Source organism: Trematomus bernacchii, unplaced genomic scaffold (genome assembly GCF_902827165.1).
Source record: "Trematomus bernacchii unplaced genomic scaffold, fTreBer1.1, whole genome shotgun sequence".
NCBI lineage: Eukaryota > Metazoa > Chordata > Actinopteri > Perciformes > Nototheniidae > Trematomus > Trematomus bernacchii.
Window position 1 is genome coordinate 10,583,115 of NW_022987689.1, and position 18,533 is coordinate 10,601,647.

General features: G+C 40.7%; 1 protein-coding gene across 1 annotated transcript in view; it reads right to left on the reverse strand.

Moving 5' to 3' along the window:
- The window catches only part of ctnnd2b (catenin (cadherin-associated protein), delta 2b), a 167,659-nt gene that overhangs the window by 16,106 nt on the left and 133,020 nt on the right, over positions 1-18,533 (reverse strand). Inside the window, exons 15-16 of the mRNA XM_034138140.1 lie at positions 8,093-8,279; positions 817-934 (exon numbers count right to left, since the gene is read on the reverse strand). Of these exons, the coding sequence (XP_033994031.1) occupies positions 817-934; positions 8,093-8,279 (305 nt within the window). The remainder of the gene's footprint in view (positions 1-816; positions 935-8,092; positions 8,280-18,533) is intronic.

Consider the following 18,533-nt stretch of genomic DNA (forward strand, 5'->3'; position numbering starts at 1 on the left):
CACACACACACACACACACACACACACACACACACACACACACACACACACACACATTGCTGTACAGTATGTGGCACATATGCAGGAACATACATACATACAGATACACATGGTTGCTCAAAGCCTCACATGAAAAGCCACACACACAAACACACAAACACACACACTCAGGGTGGGATGTTTCTGTGTCACTGCCCATCTGGGTTGGGTAATATATGGTGCACTGAAACAAATCTGAAACCCTCCAAGCGTGGGTACTCTATACTGGATATTTGTCTATAGGCTTATGTGCTTAAATAATATATTTTTGTAGAAAAAAAGATGAAACATTGGATAATTGTGGCTTGTTGTTTCAACATATCATTAATTGATTACCAATAGGTTGTTGATGTAAGTCTTTGGGATATGTATTAATCCACATATTCATATTTGCCAGTGCAGAAAGAAGTTGTGTTACTGTGTGTCTGTTGTGGCCTGTTAGCTTGGGACACTAACATACAACCCATATATTTATATATTCATAAATAACCCAGGGAGACAAACATGTTAGAATGATTATGCATATACAGTGTATGGCTATGGTCTGCAAAGACAGATTTAACACATTTGCATATAACTTGTGTTAGTTCATGTAAATAATTAACAATCTGTACATAGTAATCAGCAAGAAACACATGTTTACAAAGCACACTTGTATTTGAGTCCTTGGACAGTGTGTACACACGCATGCACAGACATTTTCAGCAACATCATTTTATATCATGCCTCCATTTTTGGAGTTGGTTGGTTGTATGTGTGTGAGAGAGAGAGGGGTACCTTGCTGTCAATCTCACTGCTCCCTAGAGCGGTCTGGATGACGTAAAGCAGAGCGTCTGTTAGACCCTCACACTCCCTCATCCTTCTCCGGGCCTCCTCACCTGCAGAACTCACATTCCTGTAACACACACACACACACACACACACACACACACACACACACACGCGCACACGCACACGCACACACAATCAATGAACAGTCAACCTGAAGTCAATCTTCAGAATATCCTGCAAAGTAACACCCACAACTTGAATATTCAAGTAGTTTCACACAAGTGTAACCTCTCATGGTGATGTATATGCGTTACTGTGTACATATGCCTGTTAGAGTGAGATGAAAGAGAAAGATTCTATACGAGTGTAATGCCCTTTAAATGTCAGACTATTAAAGTTGGCTAGGAGATGTTTGTGCCCTCAGTGTCAGTGAGAAATGGCACCAACTTTTAAAACTCCATTAGCCGCACTAGTTTTCACAGGTCCTTAAAAACAAACAACCCACACTATTTTAGCCCCAAAACATCTATGGTATGAAGACACAGGGTGCATTATTATACAGCTATTTTGTTATACATTGTACATTATTTTAGGCCATGTTAACAAGGTTAAATTGTACTACCACTCAATTAAACCAGATTAATTGGGCCATGCAAAGTCACGTTAATAAAAACAAATGAAATGAATGTTTCTGTAGCCAAACCTAATGCCATAAACACGACTGCAAATAAACTCTAATGTTGCTCCATGTCTGTCATAATGTGTTGAAAATAAGTAGGCAACTGCTAGCTATCATATAAGTCATATCAACTTTATGAATGTTTTTGGTAATAAGAGTTGCGAAAGTTGAGAGAAACATACATTTTAGTATGTTCGCTGTTGGTACAAAATTAGATTGTTTAGTGTCACGGCATCTCCAAAAACCTTCAAAACTTTTAGTTTATAATGGACAACAAGGAGAAAGTGTCACACGTTCATATACGTCACGTTCATGAACAAATAATGTTTCATAAATTAATTCATATTACGTTGAACCATTGAGAAAAACTACTTTTGGCCCCGTTTGGTTATTCAAGTGCATAATGTCAAGGATAATAATGTGAACAGTTCTCATTCATTGTAGTTGTTACCATAGCATACTCCCCCTCGGTCATTCACTGAAGCACTTATTATATTACGGCAGCTCTGAATGGCATGGCAGTGATTATGCATGCATCAGGACCCTCCACCTTTAAACGTGGCTGACCCAGGGTTGCTCATCATTCAATAACCTCTTACCTCGCTTCAGTGGGCAAGGCCAACTAGCTACACTGTGAACATATCAGAGCAGAAACCTTAGCCTTGGGGCGCTAGTTCCTCTAAATGCTATGTGCATGAGTAAAGTTTCAAACATAGCCTACATCTCGTTTGAATCTGCGCATCTTGAACTTGAACATTTAGTAGGAAATAGTACTCAGAGAGCATAGATTCCTGTAAAGGCTAATGGTGCAATTGCATGATATTTTGGTGTACCCATTATCTTTAAACGCTAAGGTTTAAGCTGTTATGTAGAACCCAGCAGACTGAATAAACTCATTAAGAAAGCTGGCTCAGTCATCGGCGTCAAACTGGACACTTTTGAAGCTGTGGTGGAGAGGAGGAGTCTGAACAAACTGTTGACAATCATGGATAACTCCGCCCACCCTCTCCACCAGCAGCTGGACAGACAGCGGAGGTCCTTTTCCTTCTCCTTAACCCAATTTGCACAACGGCTATCTGCACAATTATGTGTATTTAATCCAATGTCTTATCTATTGTGAATTTGTGTAAACTTGCTCCTAGTGTCAAGTTTTATTTTAAATGTGTATTCTTACTATATATACTTGCCGCCAATGTACATTTTTTTATTTATTATATTTATATCTTATTGTATCTTTTAAAATGTTTTAACTCATGTAACTGTTATGTTTGACACTGTTGCTGGAACAAACTAATTTCCCAATTTGGGATAAATATAGTATTGTAGTGCCGAGAGAAGGGAGACGGAGGCGGTGTATCAGAGTTGCAAATCTCTCTTTATTGGAGAGCAGAAATCGACGTGCTGTCGGGTTGCAGGAAAGAGGAGAAGAGAAAGTGAAAGAGGAGGACACACAGTAGGTACCCCGGAGGTACCGTCAACATATGTGTCCGGGCGGAAACAATACCCCCAACCTGTAGTTCCATGATTGGATTATGTAACCCCAGTGTATGCATCAGTGATCACTACACAAGCCCCCCCAGAATTCAACCATGGACACAATCCTCGCGTCGGGAGGAAGCACCACAGGGGCCGAGGAGGGCGGGCCACGGAACGGGCCGTCGGAAGGGGGCCGCAGGAGAGGGTAGGGGCCCCAACGAAGGCGAGGGCAACCCCACCGGAGGGCGGGCCGGAACGGGCCGTCGTCAGGGGGCCGCAGAAAGCAGGGTCGCTGTGTCGAGACCAGGGGACGGGCGTGAAAAACCCGGTGGTCCCCAGCCGGGAGGAGCGCTGCCCGGCCGCAGGCGAAGGCACAGCGGCGGCGGGCACGAAGTCCTCGGGAGGAAGGAGCCGTGGACAGGGGAGAGGCCAGACGGGGCGCCGTCGAGGCGAACCGTGAGCCGCGGTCAGAGGTGAGGCCAGGCAGGGTCCCGAAGCGCGCCACCCACGGGCCGATGAAGGCATGGGCGACGTCCGGAACCGCCGAGGCGAGGGAAGAGGCGAGACGGGGTCCAGAAGCGCGCCACTGTGTGACGTCCGAAGCCGCCGTCGAGGTGGTGAAACAGCGAGAGGGTCCACACGAGGCCGACCAGCCATGGTCGAACCTCCTCTCCGGCACCAGAAAAAGCTCAAAAGGTCGTCCTGTCCACGAACAAAAACAGGTGGGCGAAATAGCGAGAGGATCCACGCGAGGCCGACCAGACATGATCGAACCCCCTCTCCGGCACCACAAAAAAATTAAAAATAAATTAAAAAAAACAGTCGGTTGTCGATAACCGCCGGTAGCTGCAAGGCGTTAGCTGATGCTAGCAGTCGTCGCTAGCCGTTCTCGGCGGCCGTCAGTCGCTGGCCGGACATGCAGCCGCACGTCCCGAACCAACCCGGCACGGTCGCGTACCGGCCCCATGGAAGGCTTGCCGTCCCCCAGAGCCGAAAAGCCGTGAAAATGGCGAGCGTCGTCCGCGTCCATTCCGTGGGGCGCACCGAGCCTCAGTCCGTGCGCACGTGGCAGCAACGGAGGTCCCCAAAAATCTCCGGCATTTCGAGAAAAGCAGAGTCTGCTTTTTGCCGTGTTCGGTCCAGTCCCGGATCCTTCGCGAGACTTACGTCGGGGTCACCACTGTAGTGCCGAGAGAAGGGAGACGGAGGCGGTGTATCAGAGTTGCAAATCTCTCTTTATTGGAGAGCAGAAATCGACGTGCTGTCGGGTTGCAGGAAAGAGGAGAAGAGAAAGTGAAAGAGGAGGACACACAGTAGGTACCCCGGAGGTACCGTCAACATATGTGTCCGGGCGGAAACAATACCCCCAACCTGTAGTTCCATGATTGGATTATGTAACCCCAGTGTATGCATCAGTGATCACTACAGTATAAATCTATCTATCTATTAACTATCTATCTACAGAGGTGGGAAGTAGTGGAGTACAAATACTTCGTAACTAGACATAAGTACATTTTTTCTGGTATCAGTACTTTACTCCACTACTTATTTTTCTGGCGACTTTTTACTTGTACTTCTTACATTTTTAACACAAATACCTGTACTTTCTACTTCTTACATTTTCAAAACAGGCTCGTTACTTTAGTTTTATATGCGTTTGGTGCCGTGATCATTATTATTTAGAGTCATTGCGGGCCTATTGATTTTAACACGATCCGTGTATCCATCATTTCTTTGTCTTCTCTTAACAAGAGCGACCAATGAAAACTCGGCTTGAGTCTATTCGGTCTATTCCCATCATCCTCTGAACCAGAAGCAACTGCGGTGCCTTATTTTGGACACCTCAAATAAGATGTGTTTTTATTTTACGTTGATAGGTGGTTCCCAGCTGAGAACACTTTTTCTGATTATTCCGACATCACATGAGTGCAGCACAATATCGCAATGTTAAGGAAAATATGTGTATCTGCACTGTGATTCAGATCCACATTGTAATGGGTTCTTCCTTGGCCCAGCGTACAACTTTCTACGAAGTTTTATAGAAAACCCGGCCGATTTTTCCCTAATCCTGTTGACAGACAGCCAACAACCTAACCTAATAGTGGAGTTCATACAACATGTAAGTAATAAACAAGAAGAAGACCTCCAAATCAAGCAGAATAAAGAATAATAAAGAATACATCTGAATGAAATTCCTTGTTATGCAATTTTCAAACATATCTTTTATTTAATTAGGCTAAACTAAGTGACTGGATCTGAAGCTGTGTTCACTGCGCTCTCTCACCCACGCAGATCATTCAAAACGTACTGAGGAAAGATCTGATAAATTAAAATCCCCTGTCACATAATAACGCACCTGTTGCCTTATTATGTGACAGAAAGAGTTGACACTGCACACTCTTAGGGATTTTAGTGAGATGGGGAAAAAATAAATGCTTGAATTGGATGTAATTTTAGCTTTCACTAAAACAGGTTATATCTTTGTCGGTAGATTGCATACTGGTGTAGCTTAATGGAGTAAAGATGACAAATGCGTTTTGGAGCCATTTACATATTTGTAATGTTTTTTAATTAGTTTGTAAGTACAGTTAGTAATAAACCTTTATTAGTTGCTGTCGTTTGTGTGCTACATCTGCAAATTATTCTTATTCAGCGTTCTGGCAGTACAAGTTTCAGCACTTCCTGTTGGTTGGCACAACAGCATATGCACACACGGGCAGTGCAACCAGCCGTGAGTAAGCAGAGAAAAAATGTGTGTGTGAAAGTGAGAGACAGCAGGGCAGAGACTCGGCGAGACAGAAGAAGAAAAGGGAAAAAATGAGGGATAATATGATGGAGAGAGAAGAAATGGAGTAATAAAATGAGATGGTGACGGAGCAAGGGAGTGGGAATGAGAAGGCCAGGAGGATAATGGGAAATACAGAAAGAGAGACAGAGAGCAGGTGGCCGGCGATATACCAAACCCGCCATGAAATATTCAATCTTTAATCAGACTCCCAGCATTCCTTAACGAGGCGTGAGAAAGATGAATTAGCCCTTCGAGTTGAGAGAGCTGATCCACACACACACACACACACACACACACACACACACACACACACACACACACACACACACACACACGCATGCACACACACACACACACACACACACACACACACACACACACACACACACACAACCAGGCTGAAAATACACACAGTAACCACATGTGTGCCTTTTCACACACATACAGTATTAGAGGAGACCAGAGCGCCGAAATGTGTAGTTTATTTTCACTGTTTGCAGTTAATTAGAGACATTATGGATGCGATTGATCGACCACACAGGAAGCCAACACACACACACACACGCACACACACGCACACACACACACACACACACACACACACACACACACACACACACACACACACACACACACACACACACAGCCCGTTGGCAAAAATGGCAGAGCAATGCTGCTTAAATAAAATACACTTATTTGTTTGATTGTAAAATATGTTTGTCTGAAAAAAGTCTGAAAAAAGTAAAGTATGGAAGATAACAACTTCCCTAAATAACATTTAAAACACACACTCCATTATATAGTCACCGTTTTGCTTTTTAAATATCCAACGTGCTGGAGTGGGGCGTCATAACAACAACAACAAATATGTGTCATAGTCTTACTACTTCCACTCTGCACTGTATGACTAGCATCATGTCTCAAGAGAAAACCCAAAGCCACACTAGCTCTGAAGCCAAGATCTGAGTCATATGTACAGCTAAGTCTGTCAGTTCTCGGTGTATTGTAAAAACATCACAGAATCCTAACTAAAAATAGACTTATTTCACTGTTTGAATGGGGTTGATAATAGCAGCTTGTAAACAATAAAGCATCTTAGCAAAGAGAGTGATTATGTTCCGACAACAAATAGATAAATCAAGGTGCAGTAAACACAAAGGTGGCTTGGCGGGCGACCTTTATCACAATCCCAAACACCCGCCTCTGGCAAGAAACCACGTTCAACGGAAAAGAAAAGAGGTGATATAAAAATAACAAGAGCAGACATTGCTGTGGCCTACAGCTTTTGGTGAGGAAGGAGGTGAGTTTTGATGCTTAACTTTATTAGCACATTTTATTTATAGAGCAACTAATTACAATCCAAATCACACCAAAAATCATTCCATATTGCATTGATTATTTTTGATGGATCTGATATATTACTAACACTATGGCCTTAAAGAGTAAAGACCTAGCCAAAAACATGAAGATTATAGAATAGCATTTTTTCTTTTACCTGAGTTTCAGCAATTTGGTCATATTGTGCGTAATCTTGTCCTACTGTTTCTAAGTAGTTGACTTTCGTTTTTGTTTAAGACGTAAGTTTAGATTGTAGACCAACTAATAAAAAAGCAACAATTTGTTCGACACATTCTCACACGTTTTTACTGTATGAGATGAGGCAAGATCAAGGTTCAAGGTTCTTTATTTTGTCATACGAACATAGCTACAGTGTAGTTATGCCGATGAAAATCTTGTGTCACAGGCTCCTCCAACAGAGCAACACAAAACACAGATAAACAGAAAAAATATAGTGCAAGTAAATAGTAAATAGTAATAAAAAAAGAAAAATAGTTTTAAAAAAGTTAAATAGTGAAATAGTGCAATAAGAGTCTATATGCAAGTTATTGAAATAGGATATATAGGTAAATAGATAAATAATTTAAAAATATTTTTTAAGTAGCAGCCAGATGAATATTAGGGATGTTGTTTCAGATTTTGCTTCAACAGTTCAGGTGTTTAGCAGTCTTATTGCCTGTGGGATGAAACTGTCTCTGAGTCTAATGGTTTTAGTCCGGATGCTGCGGTAACGCCTGCCAGACGGCAGCAGACAGAACAGTTTGTGGCTGGGGTGATGGGGGTCTTTTAGATTGAAAGCAACTCAATTTTAAAGGTATCATTGTCGCAATAAGTTTAACAAATATGTTTGTTTGGAGTACGAGGCAAGGCATTACACATCGCAACTTAAATGTCTTGGCCATATAATAGAACCAAGAAAAGTTACAAATAAACTATCTCTGTCTTCCTAAAGTGGGCTTTTAAATAAAGACATTGGAGAAAGAGTTACTGGTGACACTGACCGCAGGCAGCCGGTGGCGTTGCGGAGGACCTGGGAGGAGTGGAGGAGCAGCTTGCGGTCCTCCTGGGTGTGGGGGGAGGTGTCCCAGCCCGAATGGGGGATGATCACAGCGTTGGTCAGCACGGCCAGGGCGTCCTGGATGATGGGCATCTTCAGGCCGTCACATGACGACAGGTTCCACAAAACACCTGAGGAGGACAGCAGGGAGAGACAAGGTGAAAACCGGTCCAGAAAAAATAAAAACAGAGGAGAAGAGGCAGGCACAGACGCCTTGAAATATTAAAGAGATTTTGGTTAGCAGCTTGATGGAACACACACAACACAGACAGTTAGTGCTGTCTTCACTTTCTTTCTTTACAGCGGTTTGAAAAGCCTGCTTTCAAACACGTATGTCAAAACTAGTACAATGGCCCTTTCTTATGGAGAACATTTTTACATGTCACAGTGACATCTTTTTTTGTTGAGGATTATACAATTAATGATGACTCAATTTCATTTGGCTGCTTGGGTTTCAGACTGCTAGTATTGTGCATGTGGCTCACTGTCATTGCTGGTTAAGTTGACTAGAATGCAGCCATTGTGTTATTAGAAAAATCTAGACTGAATTATTAACCTAGAAAATAGGGCAAACACCCACTAGAGAGCTCTAGGTGTTAACAAAGTGTATGGTGGTATATGTGGGGAAAATAAAATAAAAGGAGAAAGCAGGATGTTTTAGCTATACAAAAAGTATTTTTAGAAAACAGGTTAAAAATATGTTACTAATATAGGTTTGGAGAAATTCAAGTTTTTCATATTTTGGCTCAGTCCAATTGCTCATAGTTGACCACAGGTCCATCCCACTTGAAGAATAGTAAATGGACTGCACTCGTTGGGTTAGGGTTAGACCTTTTCCCGTCTTTGCTACCACTCAGTGCTTTTAAATATACGTCAGCATTCAACCATTCACAGACACTCATACAGAGTGGGGGAAACTAACATTCACAAACCCTTGGCTATACCATCGGCAGTCTTTTTGGTTCACCTTGCCCAAGGATACTATGACATGTAAACTGCAGGGCTGGGGATAGAGCCACATACCTTCCAATTGGTGGACGACCACACTTTAACCATGGAGACCTAAAAATTATAATATAATTAAAATGACCTGAGGAACGACCTCCTGGTTCCTACTGGCAGGCTCATGATTGACAGCTTCCTGAGCCTCTTGTTTACTCTGTTGCAACTGCTTCGGTAGGACAAGTGACACCTCTCTCATTCTAATTGGTAGATTTATGAGCTGATAAATTACCACCACAGCTCAAGCCCACGCAAAAGCATTCCAAGTGTACACCCATGCTCATAAACAACCTTCGATTGGCAACCTGTATCGTTATTTACACATTAGTGATGCAATTCAAATGTTAAAAAATATTCCAAAACATGACCTATAAATGAATTGCACCACAGTGCTGCTGTCATTCATTGAGAATAGAAAAACATTGAGAAGTTCCGAAGGCGGGAAATCACTTATTCACATTTCCAGTGCACCTCTCTGCTGCTCTTAATCCTCACCTGAATTCAACATGCAGTGACCAGCCAACCAAGAAAGTGGAGTGAGTTTTCTCCTGCCTACCAATTACTGTTCACTCTTTTTGACACACACACACCCACACCCACACCCCCCCACCCCCCCCCCCCCCCACACACACACACACACACACACACACACACACACACACACACACACACACACACACACACACACACACACACACACACACACATGCACACACACACGCACACACACACACACACACACACACACACACACACACACACACACACACACACACACACACACACATTGGCCATGGAATAGACAAAAGCCCTTCCTCTCGAGAGACTCTCCCAAACACACACACACACATCTGTTTGAGCCTTTCAAGAAAAGGACAGAGAGGGCAAGAGGCAAATCATCACTTTTTTGCCGCAAAACACTTATTTCTTAAGTGGTTTTACACACACATATAAACACAAAATTGTGATAACCTTGAGGATCAATGCAACGCATAATTGTCGTCGACCTTCGTCTCGTAAGCGTCAATGTCCTAATCTATGTACCTACATAATTATATGTGTGTGTTTGAGAATGTCCACCTCTAGTCATATCTGCACTTATCTAGCCTTCTCCTTTATGCTTGTAATTATAGCCGTAATGGTGGTAAAACACCCTATCCTTAGATCTGTGTTTGGAATGAGGCGTCCTCTCTCAAGTGCCGTGTTGTTCACCCTCGGCTGAACAGCGACTGTGTAATTACAGCTTCTGTTATCTGTCTTTGTGGGTTTGTATGAATTTGTTCTTCTCTGTGTGTGTATGGTTTTGTGTGTGTGTGCATCTAAGCCCCCTCGACAAATCAGTCTTAATGCTGTCAGCCGTTCGGACTCGGCACCTCTATGCGGGGTGTTAAGTCTGTTTGTGGTCAGGAGGAGTTTCTAAATAACTAGCTTCCGGCTTCATGGCGCTAATTAGCTGTCACGTTAGCGAAGTGTCTCCTCTCTGTCTCATCTTATCTGCTGCTCAAGAGGGCAAGGAACACAGCGCTGAGTCTGTGATAACCTTGACATTCAATGTGACGCATTATAATTCTAGCTGACCTTGATTTACACATCTGTGAGTTAGCGAATGTCTCTGTGAAAGACTTCTCATACTGTTTTCCCCCCACTGTTTGTCTTCAATATGCCGTTAGCTTACTGTGGCCAGTGTTGTGCATAAACGCTTGTTTTTCGATTAACGCTCAAATGATCATATCCGTTTGTAACATAATCGTATGTTTGTCAAAGATTGTTTAAGGGACTGCATTTGTACGCTAGTATCACAGGCACAAACCTGGTTTTTATGGTGACATGATTTTAGACTAACTTTAATATTCATAGAACAGCTGTACAAGAGAGCTATCAAGGTGTTTGACAGAAAGCCTTATTCATATCACTGTACCATCCCTGAAAAACACAATTTCTTGAGTTTTGACCATTTTAAGTATTTTAAAAGTATGTGTTTTATTTATAAATGTTTACATGGACTGGCCCCCCCCTCCCTCCCTTAGGGGAATTCATCCACAAAAAACACACTGGACTCTGCACTAGGTCAGAAACCAGAGGAGACTGTGAAGTCCACCGTAGACGGACCACTTTTGGACAAAATGTCCTTTCCATTAAAGGCAGCTCTTTGTGGAATAGCCTCCCAACTGAGATACGGGATTGTCCCTCTGTCAATAGCTTCAAAGGTCAACTCAAAGAATGGATGAGAAACAATCAGACGTGTAATCACCGCTAAATGCACTTTAACACAGGGGTATCTCCTCTTGCACTTTAGGTAGCTCTTGTATCTTCTCTTGCACTTTATATGTCGTTGCTGCTATATTGTATTACAATGTCATAAATACTTGTGTATGCTGCTCTTTTGCACTTTTTGCATAACATGTATTTTGTTTTTACTATGTTTGTAAAATGTAAATTTCTTAAATGTTTTTATGTGAGGGACTGCGGATGGAAATTAGCTAAAAGCTAAATCTGGCACTGTTACGCTTGACACATTTGAATGTTTTAAGTGTTCATTACCGTGCATTGTCCATGCGAAATAAACGATTAAATAAAAAAATAATAGCTTCCAAGCTTCAATTTTAATTGTGTGAAGTGAACTTTAAGCTAGCTCTTGTCAAGTTTGAACTTTGACAATGACAATGGATAATTTCCATTAGATATGGTCAACTATTTGTATTAAAGTAGAAGGTAGCTATTACTGATTAGGGGTATTGTATGTACATGTACAGGTATACACATACATACAGTACATACCACTAATCTACCCAGTAACCCCTAACCCTATCCCTGTAGATTACTTTCTACTTTCTAGAATGTCAACTTTTAAAAATGGACTGCCTAACATCATATGTTTGTCTAAAAGATTCTGTTATTCTATAATTGTGATGGTCACAATAAATGTGTGTATAAATTGAAAACAATGTATATATAAATGGTTTATTCCTGATTAAGAACCACATGGCAGCTACCTGGGAAGAAAATTAAGAATTTCATCCCGCAAAATCAAAATAAATCAACTGAATATAAATCATTTGGGCAAAGTGTTGCAGCCCAGTACAGTATGTGAAATGCCATTGTTATGAGACTCTTGTCTATATATTATCTATATCCTGTGAATATGCATGCTAATGGAACTCTTTCCAAATCAGCACAATCTGATTAAATAAATGCCATGAAAACATGAATGGCTTTTGCAGTCAAATAATCTAATTATCCTTTTGTATCCACTCTAACGTGTGAAGTGTTAATTGGCATCTAAAAAAACACATTTTGTTGTTGTTTTTCTGTGGTACTCCCCAGAGTGAACTTGCTCTAAGGAATGTAAAATATGTATGTAATTAACGAGCATAATTCTTACAATAAAAATAACAAATCCCCCATTGAGGAGGATGTGGATTTTGTGAGACAGTTGCATTCATTGTATGATTAAAAGCACAGCGAGTTGTGAATACAAACAAAATGTGTGGAGGGAAGACCCAGAAACAGAAGAGCAATCAATTTACTGTACACTTGAAAAAAAGATTGTTACATTTAACTATAACATATCTACCTCAAGTTAAACTCAATCAATAGGATAGTGTTAGGGTTAGCAATATCATATTGTATGTATACAAATATAATACATCAGATGCCGAAGAAGAGTAATTTACTCCCTGTTGGGATAAACAAGGCTTATCTGAGCTAGATTTTGTAAAAGATTATGAAATCTTTAAATCTAACCATGCTTTTAGGATTTATATATGCACAACATATGGATTTATATACATCTGAGAGGTTGTTCCTTGTGATTTGTGTTTCTTTCTTTTCCAGTTGTTGCTTTGTTTGTAATTAGCATATAAGCCAATAGAGGGCAAATTGTAATTTATAACATGATGCTGATAAATGAAACAAATGCAATGATGTCATGCTGCAGCTGCAAAAAAAGGACGTCTTTTTTTAATCATCGTGAGCAAAGTCAGCTGTTTGCCACAGTCACTTCCTGCTGTGCAGATAATGACATCATCTCCCTGAGGTGACAGGCAGCAGGATTTATCTTTTTATCTTTGATCGGAAACACACAAACTGTCTCTCACACACACAAACCCCACCAAATGTACCCTACTGCTGCTAATACACATGAATATGCAGGCACATACACACAAAGCCATGAGTGTGTGACAGATGAAGGAGGTTAATTGCCTCAGCATTACATCATGAGTGGCAGCAGGAGGTTATGAATGCACCGTTATGGAGGGAGAGGAAATGAATATGTTGGCTATCGCTCTTTGTCTCTGAAGCAATTTCCCATCTCTCATTTGCACCCTATCACTGTGTCGTATTTCTCTCTCCTGCAATATCGCAACACATCTCTTATTCACCTCCTGATATATATATATGTTTCCCAATTATCCTGATGTATTCTTGCATGTATTTTGTGGATTGACTCTTGTGCTTGTGTATTTTAGACCGATATAGAGAGGATATTTCCACAGCTTGAGTGTTTTTTTACTAATTTGCCCATTCAAACGTGTGAGATTTGGGTGTGGTTGGAGGTGAATGATCAATGGGGTCATCAGAGGGTATTTGAAAACTATGACTTATGTTAGAAAGGATGGAAAAGCAGTTATTCGTTAATACATCTCTGCTGGTGCAAACACAAACACACCAATGTGACCATTTTAATCTTTACATGTATGAACAACACATCCTCACTCCCAGGTCGGTGTATGTTGACGTTATGTCAAGGTCCCCTGTGGTCTTTTTCCAACGCAAGGGGAGCGGCCCTTAGCGTACATTTTCAACTTTCAGGGATGTCCATAGGCTTCTTGAGATCGCGAGCGAATGCTTCCCGCCGCGGGCCATTCTCTGCTGAAGCATACGTTGCGAGACTGCATTGCATTAAAAACATTATGCTCTCTATACTGTATATTGTCTTTATTATGCTTTAAACAGTGTCTCTGGCTTTGGCTATAGGGCGGCTCAAAGTATTTTGAAAGATAATCTTTCTCTCTCCATTGACTTCAATACATACTTTTTCCGAAATAAGATCCCATGGAGGAACCCGGAGGTTTGACGGACATTACCCACAATCCTCTGTAGCAACCATAGACTGTATAAAAAAATTAAATAATACTTTATTCCGAGTGTGCTTGCTTTTCTCTTTGAAAGTCATCACATAACGGCATTGTAATACACGTTTCGGCTGCATTAAATATTACATATCTGCCGTAGTTAACTCTATTTATAGAGCCCTGATGACAAGACTTCTAGACAAACAGGAACTGCCGCCAAAACTGAAAACTTGACGTGGATCTTAAATATATAAGCAATTAAACAACATCTTACATTTCTTTTCACACAATACGTCTCCTTGCAGTATCAACACTAATTCGGCTGACTTTTATATTTGATCCAATTGGTAGATAGGCTGTATTTACGCCATAACGGTGCACAGCTGATAGAAAAGGACACCTACTGGTTAAAGCACATTATTGCATTTTATAATTTTATTACCTGTAAACTGGAAATTCTTCTATTGAAAACCCGGAAAAATATTAAGCCTGACAAAATACTTAGTGTCTAATATATTGCTTTCCTGCAATGTTAACTATGTTCAAGCACTTATTTTAACTGATATTATACACATGTATTATACTCTTATAAGATGTATGTAGATAGTATAAGAAATGTGCAGAATATGACAGTTTAATGGTGGAGGTACACACATATTGATAGATGTCTTGTAATGCACTGTTGAGGAACCTGCGACCCAAGTTTTTCATTCATTGCATAACTACACCGTAGTTGTGTATAATATGATATGTCAATAAACCTTAGAAAATCTTGAAATCTTGAAAGGGATGTGCAAAATAGTCATTATATACAGTCTTTAATGTCAATAAACCTTAGAAAATCTTGAAATCTTGAATGGGATGTGCAAAATAGTCATTATATACTGTCTTTAATTAACTATTAGTAGAGAATAACGACGAGTAAAGAATATACTTTATAGGGATCCTATTAATATCTAATAATAAAATTATAAAATGCAATAACGTGCTTTAACCAGTAGGTGTCCCTTCCGTTATGGCGTAAATACAGCCTATCTACCAATTGGATCAAATATAAAAGTCAGCCGAATTAGTGTTGATACTGCAAGTCTTGTCATCAGGGCTCTATAAATAGAGTTAACTACGGCAGATATGTAATATTTAATGCAGCCGAAACGTGTATTACAATGCCGTTATGTGATGACTTTCAAAGAGAAAAGCAAGTACACTCGGAATAATGTATTATTTAATTTTTTTATACAGTCTATGGTTGCTACAGAGGATTGTGGGTAATGTCCGTCAAACTTCCGGGTTCCTCCATGGGATCTTATTTCGGAAAAAGTATGTATTGAAGTCAATGGAGAGAGAAAGATTATCTTTCGATCCCGTTTGAATTGTGCCACGAATTACACATATGATGTTTGTCAATCTTAAATAATAATTTCCATGTCAAAAAAGTCACAGTTTGTCGTAAAACTGTTGAAATATAAGACTATGAAATGTGTGTGTATGTACAGCTCTCAACATGCCCAGACTTGTAGTGATTTTCACCTCTTTTAATACTTTTAATACCACATTACGTCACACGTTTGATGCGCGCCCGTCATTGAAAATCTCTTTATTTAAAAAATACGGGGAATACGGATCTCGGGGTCTCCCTGCTCCCTGTGCGCAGATGCGCCGCATCATATGACGTCACATGTTTGGCATGTCTCGATTGAATATGCTTTATTTAAAACAAAAACAAGGACAATAAACAAAGCAGCCTTCACAACGGCCGGACAAAATACTTTGAGCCGCCCTATAGCCAAAGCCCGAGACACTGTTTAAAGCATAATAAAGACAATATATAGAGAGCATTGTTTTTAATGCAATGCAGTCTCGCAACGTATGCTTCAGCAGAGAATGGCCCGCGGCGGGAAGCATTCGCTCGCGATCTCAAGAAGCCTATGGACATCCCGGAAAGTTGAAAAAGTACGCTAAGGGCCGTCCCCCTTGCGTTGGAAAAAGACCACAGGGGACCTTGACATAACGTCAACATACGCCGACCTGGGAGTGAGGATGTGTTGGTATAAAAGAAGGCTGTTGCTGCTCCAAACCAAGAGATTGAAACACTTTGAATTTGCATCTCTTTTGTTGTTGACTATTGAGTAGAAATGCTGCCGATGACAGTTTGACCTTGAAGACATCAGGGTGCTTTAGTCATAAGAGAGAGAAAGGCAGCGTGTACAAAGCCTGACACTTGAATGTGTCTGTAGAAGGCTGCGATTCATTTAAAAAACTCAAAGAATGAGTCAGACTTCACCTTTTTTATAAGCTGTCATCTTTACTCTCTCCGCTCTTATACGTTATGGATGTAGCGTTCAAAATCAGATTCAAAAGGCATGCATCCTACACGCTTTTATAACATTTTTCAAACATTTGTTCCGGATTAGTATCTGTAAATAACGTTCAATAATTCAGTATTAAAGGTAGGGTAGGTAAGTTTGAGAAACCGGCTCGAGATACACTTTTTGTTATATTCCATGGAATGCTCTTAACATCCCGATAGCAATGAATATCTTAAGTGCTTTGACAAAAAATCCATACAAAAATGTAATCTGTGGAAGCCGTAGTACTGTAAAAAGTACGACCAATCATTTTAGCCGGCCCGGCTAAAATAACTGGATGGCCTACCTGCCTGTCAGCCTTCCATCTGTGCACAAACTTATCTCGTGCCCTCATTGGTCATGTGCGCGTTCGTGTGTGTTGGAGGAGGGGCTCTGTAAGGAAGTGGCAGATTTTCTCCGGTTGTGTATTTTCAAATTCTAGCGATCTCGAGCCGGTTTCTCAAACTTACCTACCCTACCTTTAAATGCCTGTGTATAAGTATATTATTTCTTTCTGTCGGGGCTTTCTAGTGGCTTTAATGTCTTTTTTATGTATTAACGTATTAATAATAATGCCCATATATCAGTATGATGTAGTCTAGCACTTTTGATATGTTTGCAGTCTTCTGAGAGGAAAAGCATTATTTAGCAACTATCAATTTTTGCACAAATCTATTGTACTCAAACAAGAAGCCTGGCCTTTTTGTTTCCATAATGAGGTGACCATCGATCACTGTTAATCACTTTGCCCACACAGGCCTACAGCTTTGTGTTAATGAGCCTCAGCCGTGGACTGGAATCATGTTTGCTCAGTTTGGGTTCTTTAATGACATTGTCATTACAAACAGGAAACAGTGTAGCTAAGCAGTATACTGTAGATCACATCAAAGTCAACTAGGGTTGGTAAGGAAAGGAAAACAAAGCTCTGTACCTCTGCTAAGTTCGGATTTTTGTCATTTATTTGACAGAAGCTGAATGGGAATGAGGGTTATGTGACAAGCGCTGTAACCATTTAGCTTTGAAGCCCGCTACTAATGTGTTAAGTGATAATTTACTCACTACTCGTATCTTATTTTCTTCAGACACAAAATAAAGGTAATATCACATTTTTCAATAAGTTTCAGTCCGATTTAATGGATACAAATATTATTTAGCTATAATATGAAACAGGTTGAACCATTAATCCTTTGTTTTACTGAGCAACTTCATAAACATTTTTTTTTTTACTGTTTTTTTTACTGTAGTGTGTTATATAGATTTTTGTGCATGTAAATGGTCTGCAGAGGCTAACATCCCAAATGTACCTCCAGAGGGAGCTTCTCTCCCTCACACTCCCCCCTACGTGAAACGCTTCAATACTACTGTTTACCCAACATAGTGACATCACTACGTAACATCACTACGTAACACTTTATATCTTGGTCCTAAACTTTTTTGAATTTTGTGAATAATCCACAATTTCTATTGCAGTTTCCTCGTTAACTCTGCGTTTCCCTTATTCACCAGAGATGTCGTTCTCCGTGTCTTTGCCTAGCCTAAACTGGATAAGCATTGTGACTGGATTGCCTTCAGACTGCACAGAGTTCCCATCACAGCGTGAGCCTGACAACTTCAATATCTGCTTTAAAGTGCTGACAGCAACGTGAGCAATCCAAACCTGTCACTAAAGATGATGTGTGCCGCTGTGAGTGGATGAAAATAGTTGCATTGTAATGACATGCTGAGCTGCGGCTTCTGATGACATGCAGATTTTAGAGAGGGAATAAATAGGTTTAAGAAGACGCATCGCTTTGTGAGTCAGAGAGGGAGTTGAGTTTTCTCTGTAGTTTGCTTCAGGATAAACTAATTTATCAACAGTTAAAATATCAGTTCAAGCCAGGCTGTTTATGTAGGTTAAAGCTCAGACAAACAAAAGCAGGGTTGCGGTCGAATAGTCCATTTAGCTTAGGAACCTTCCTAA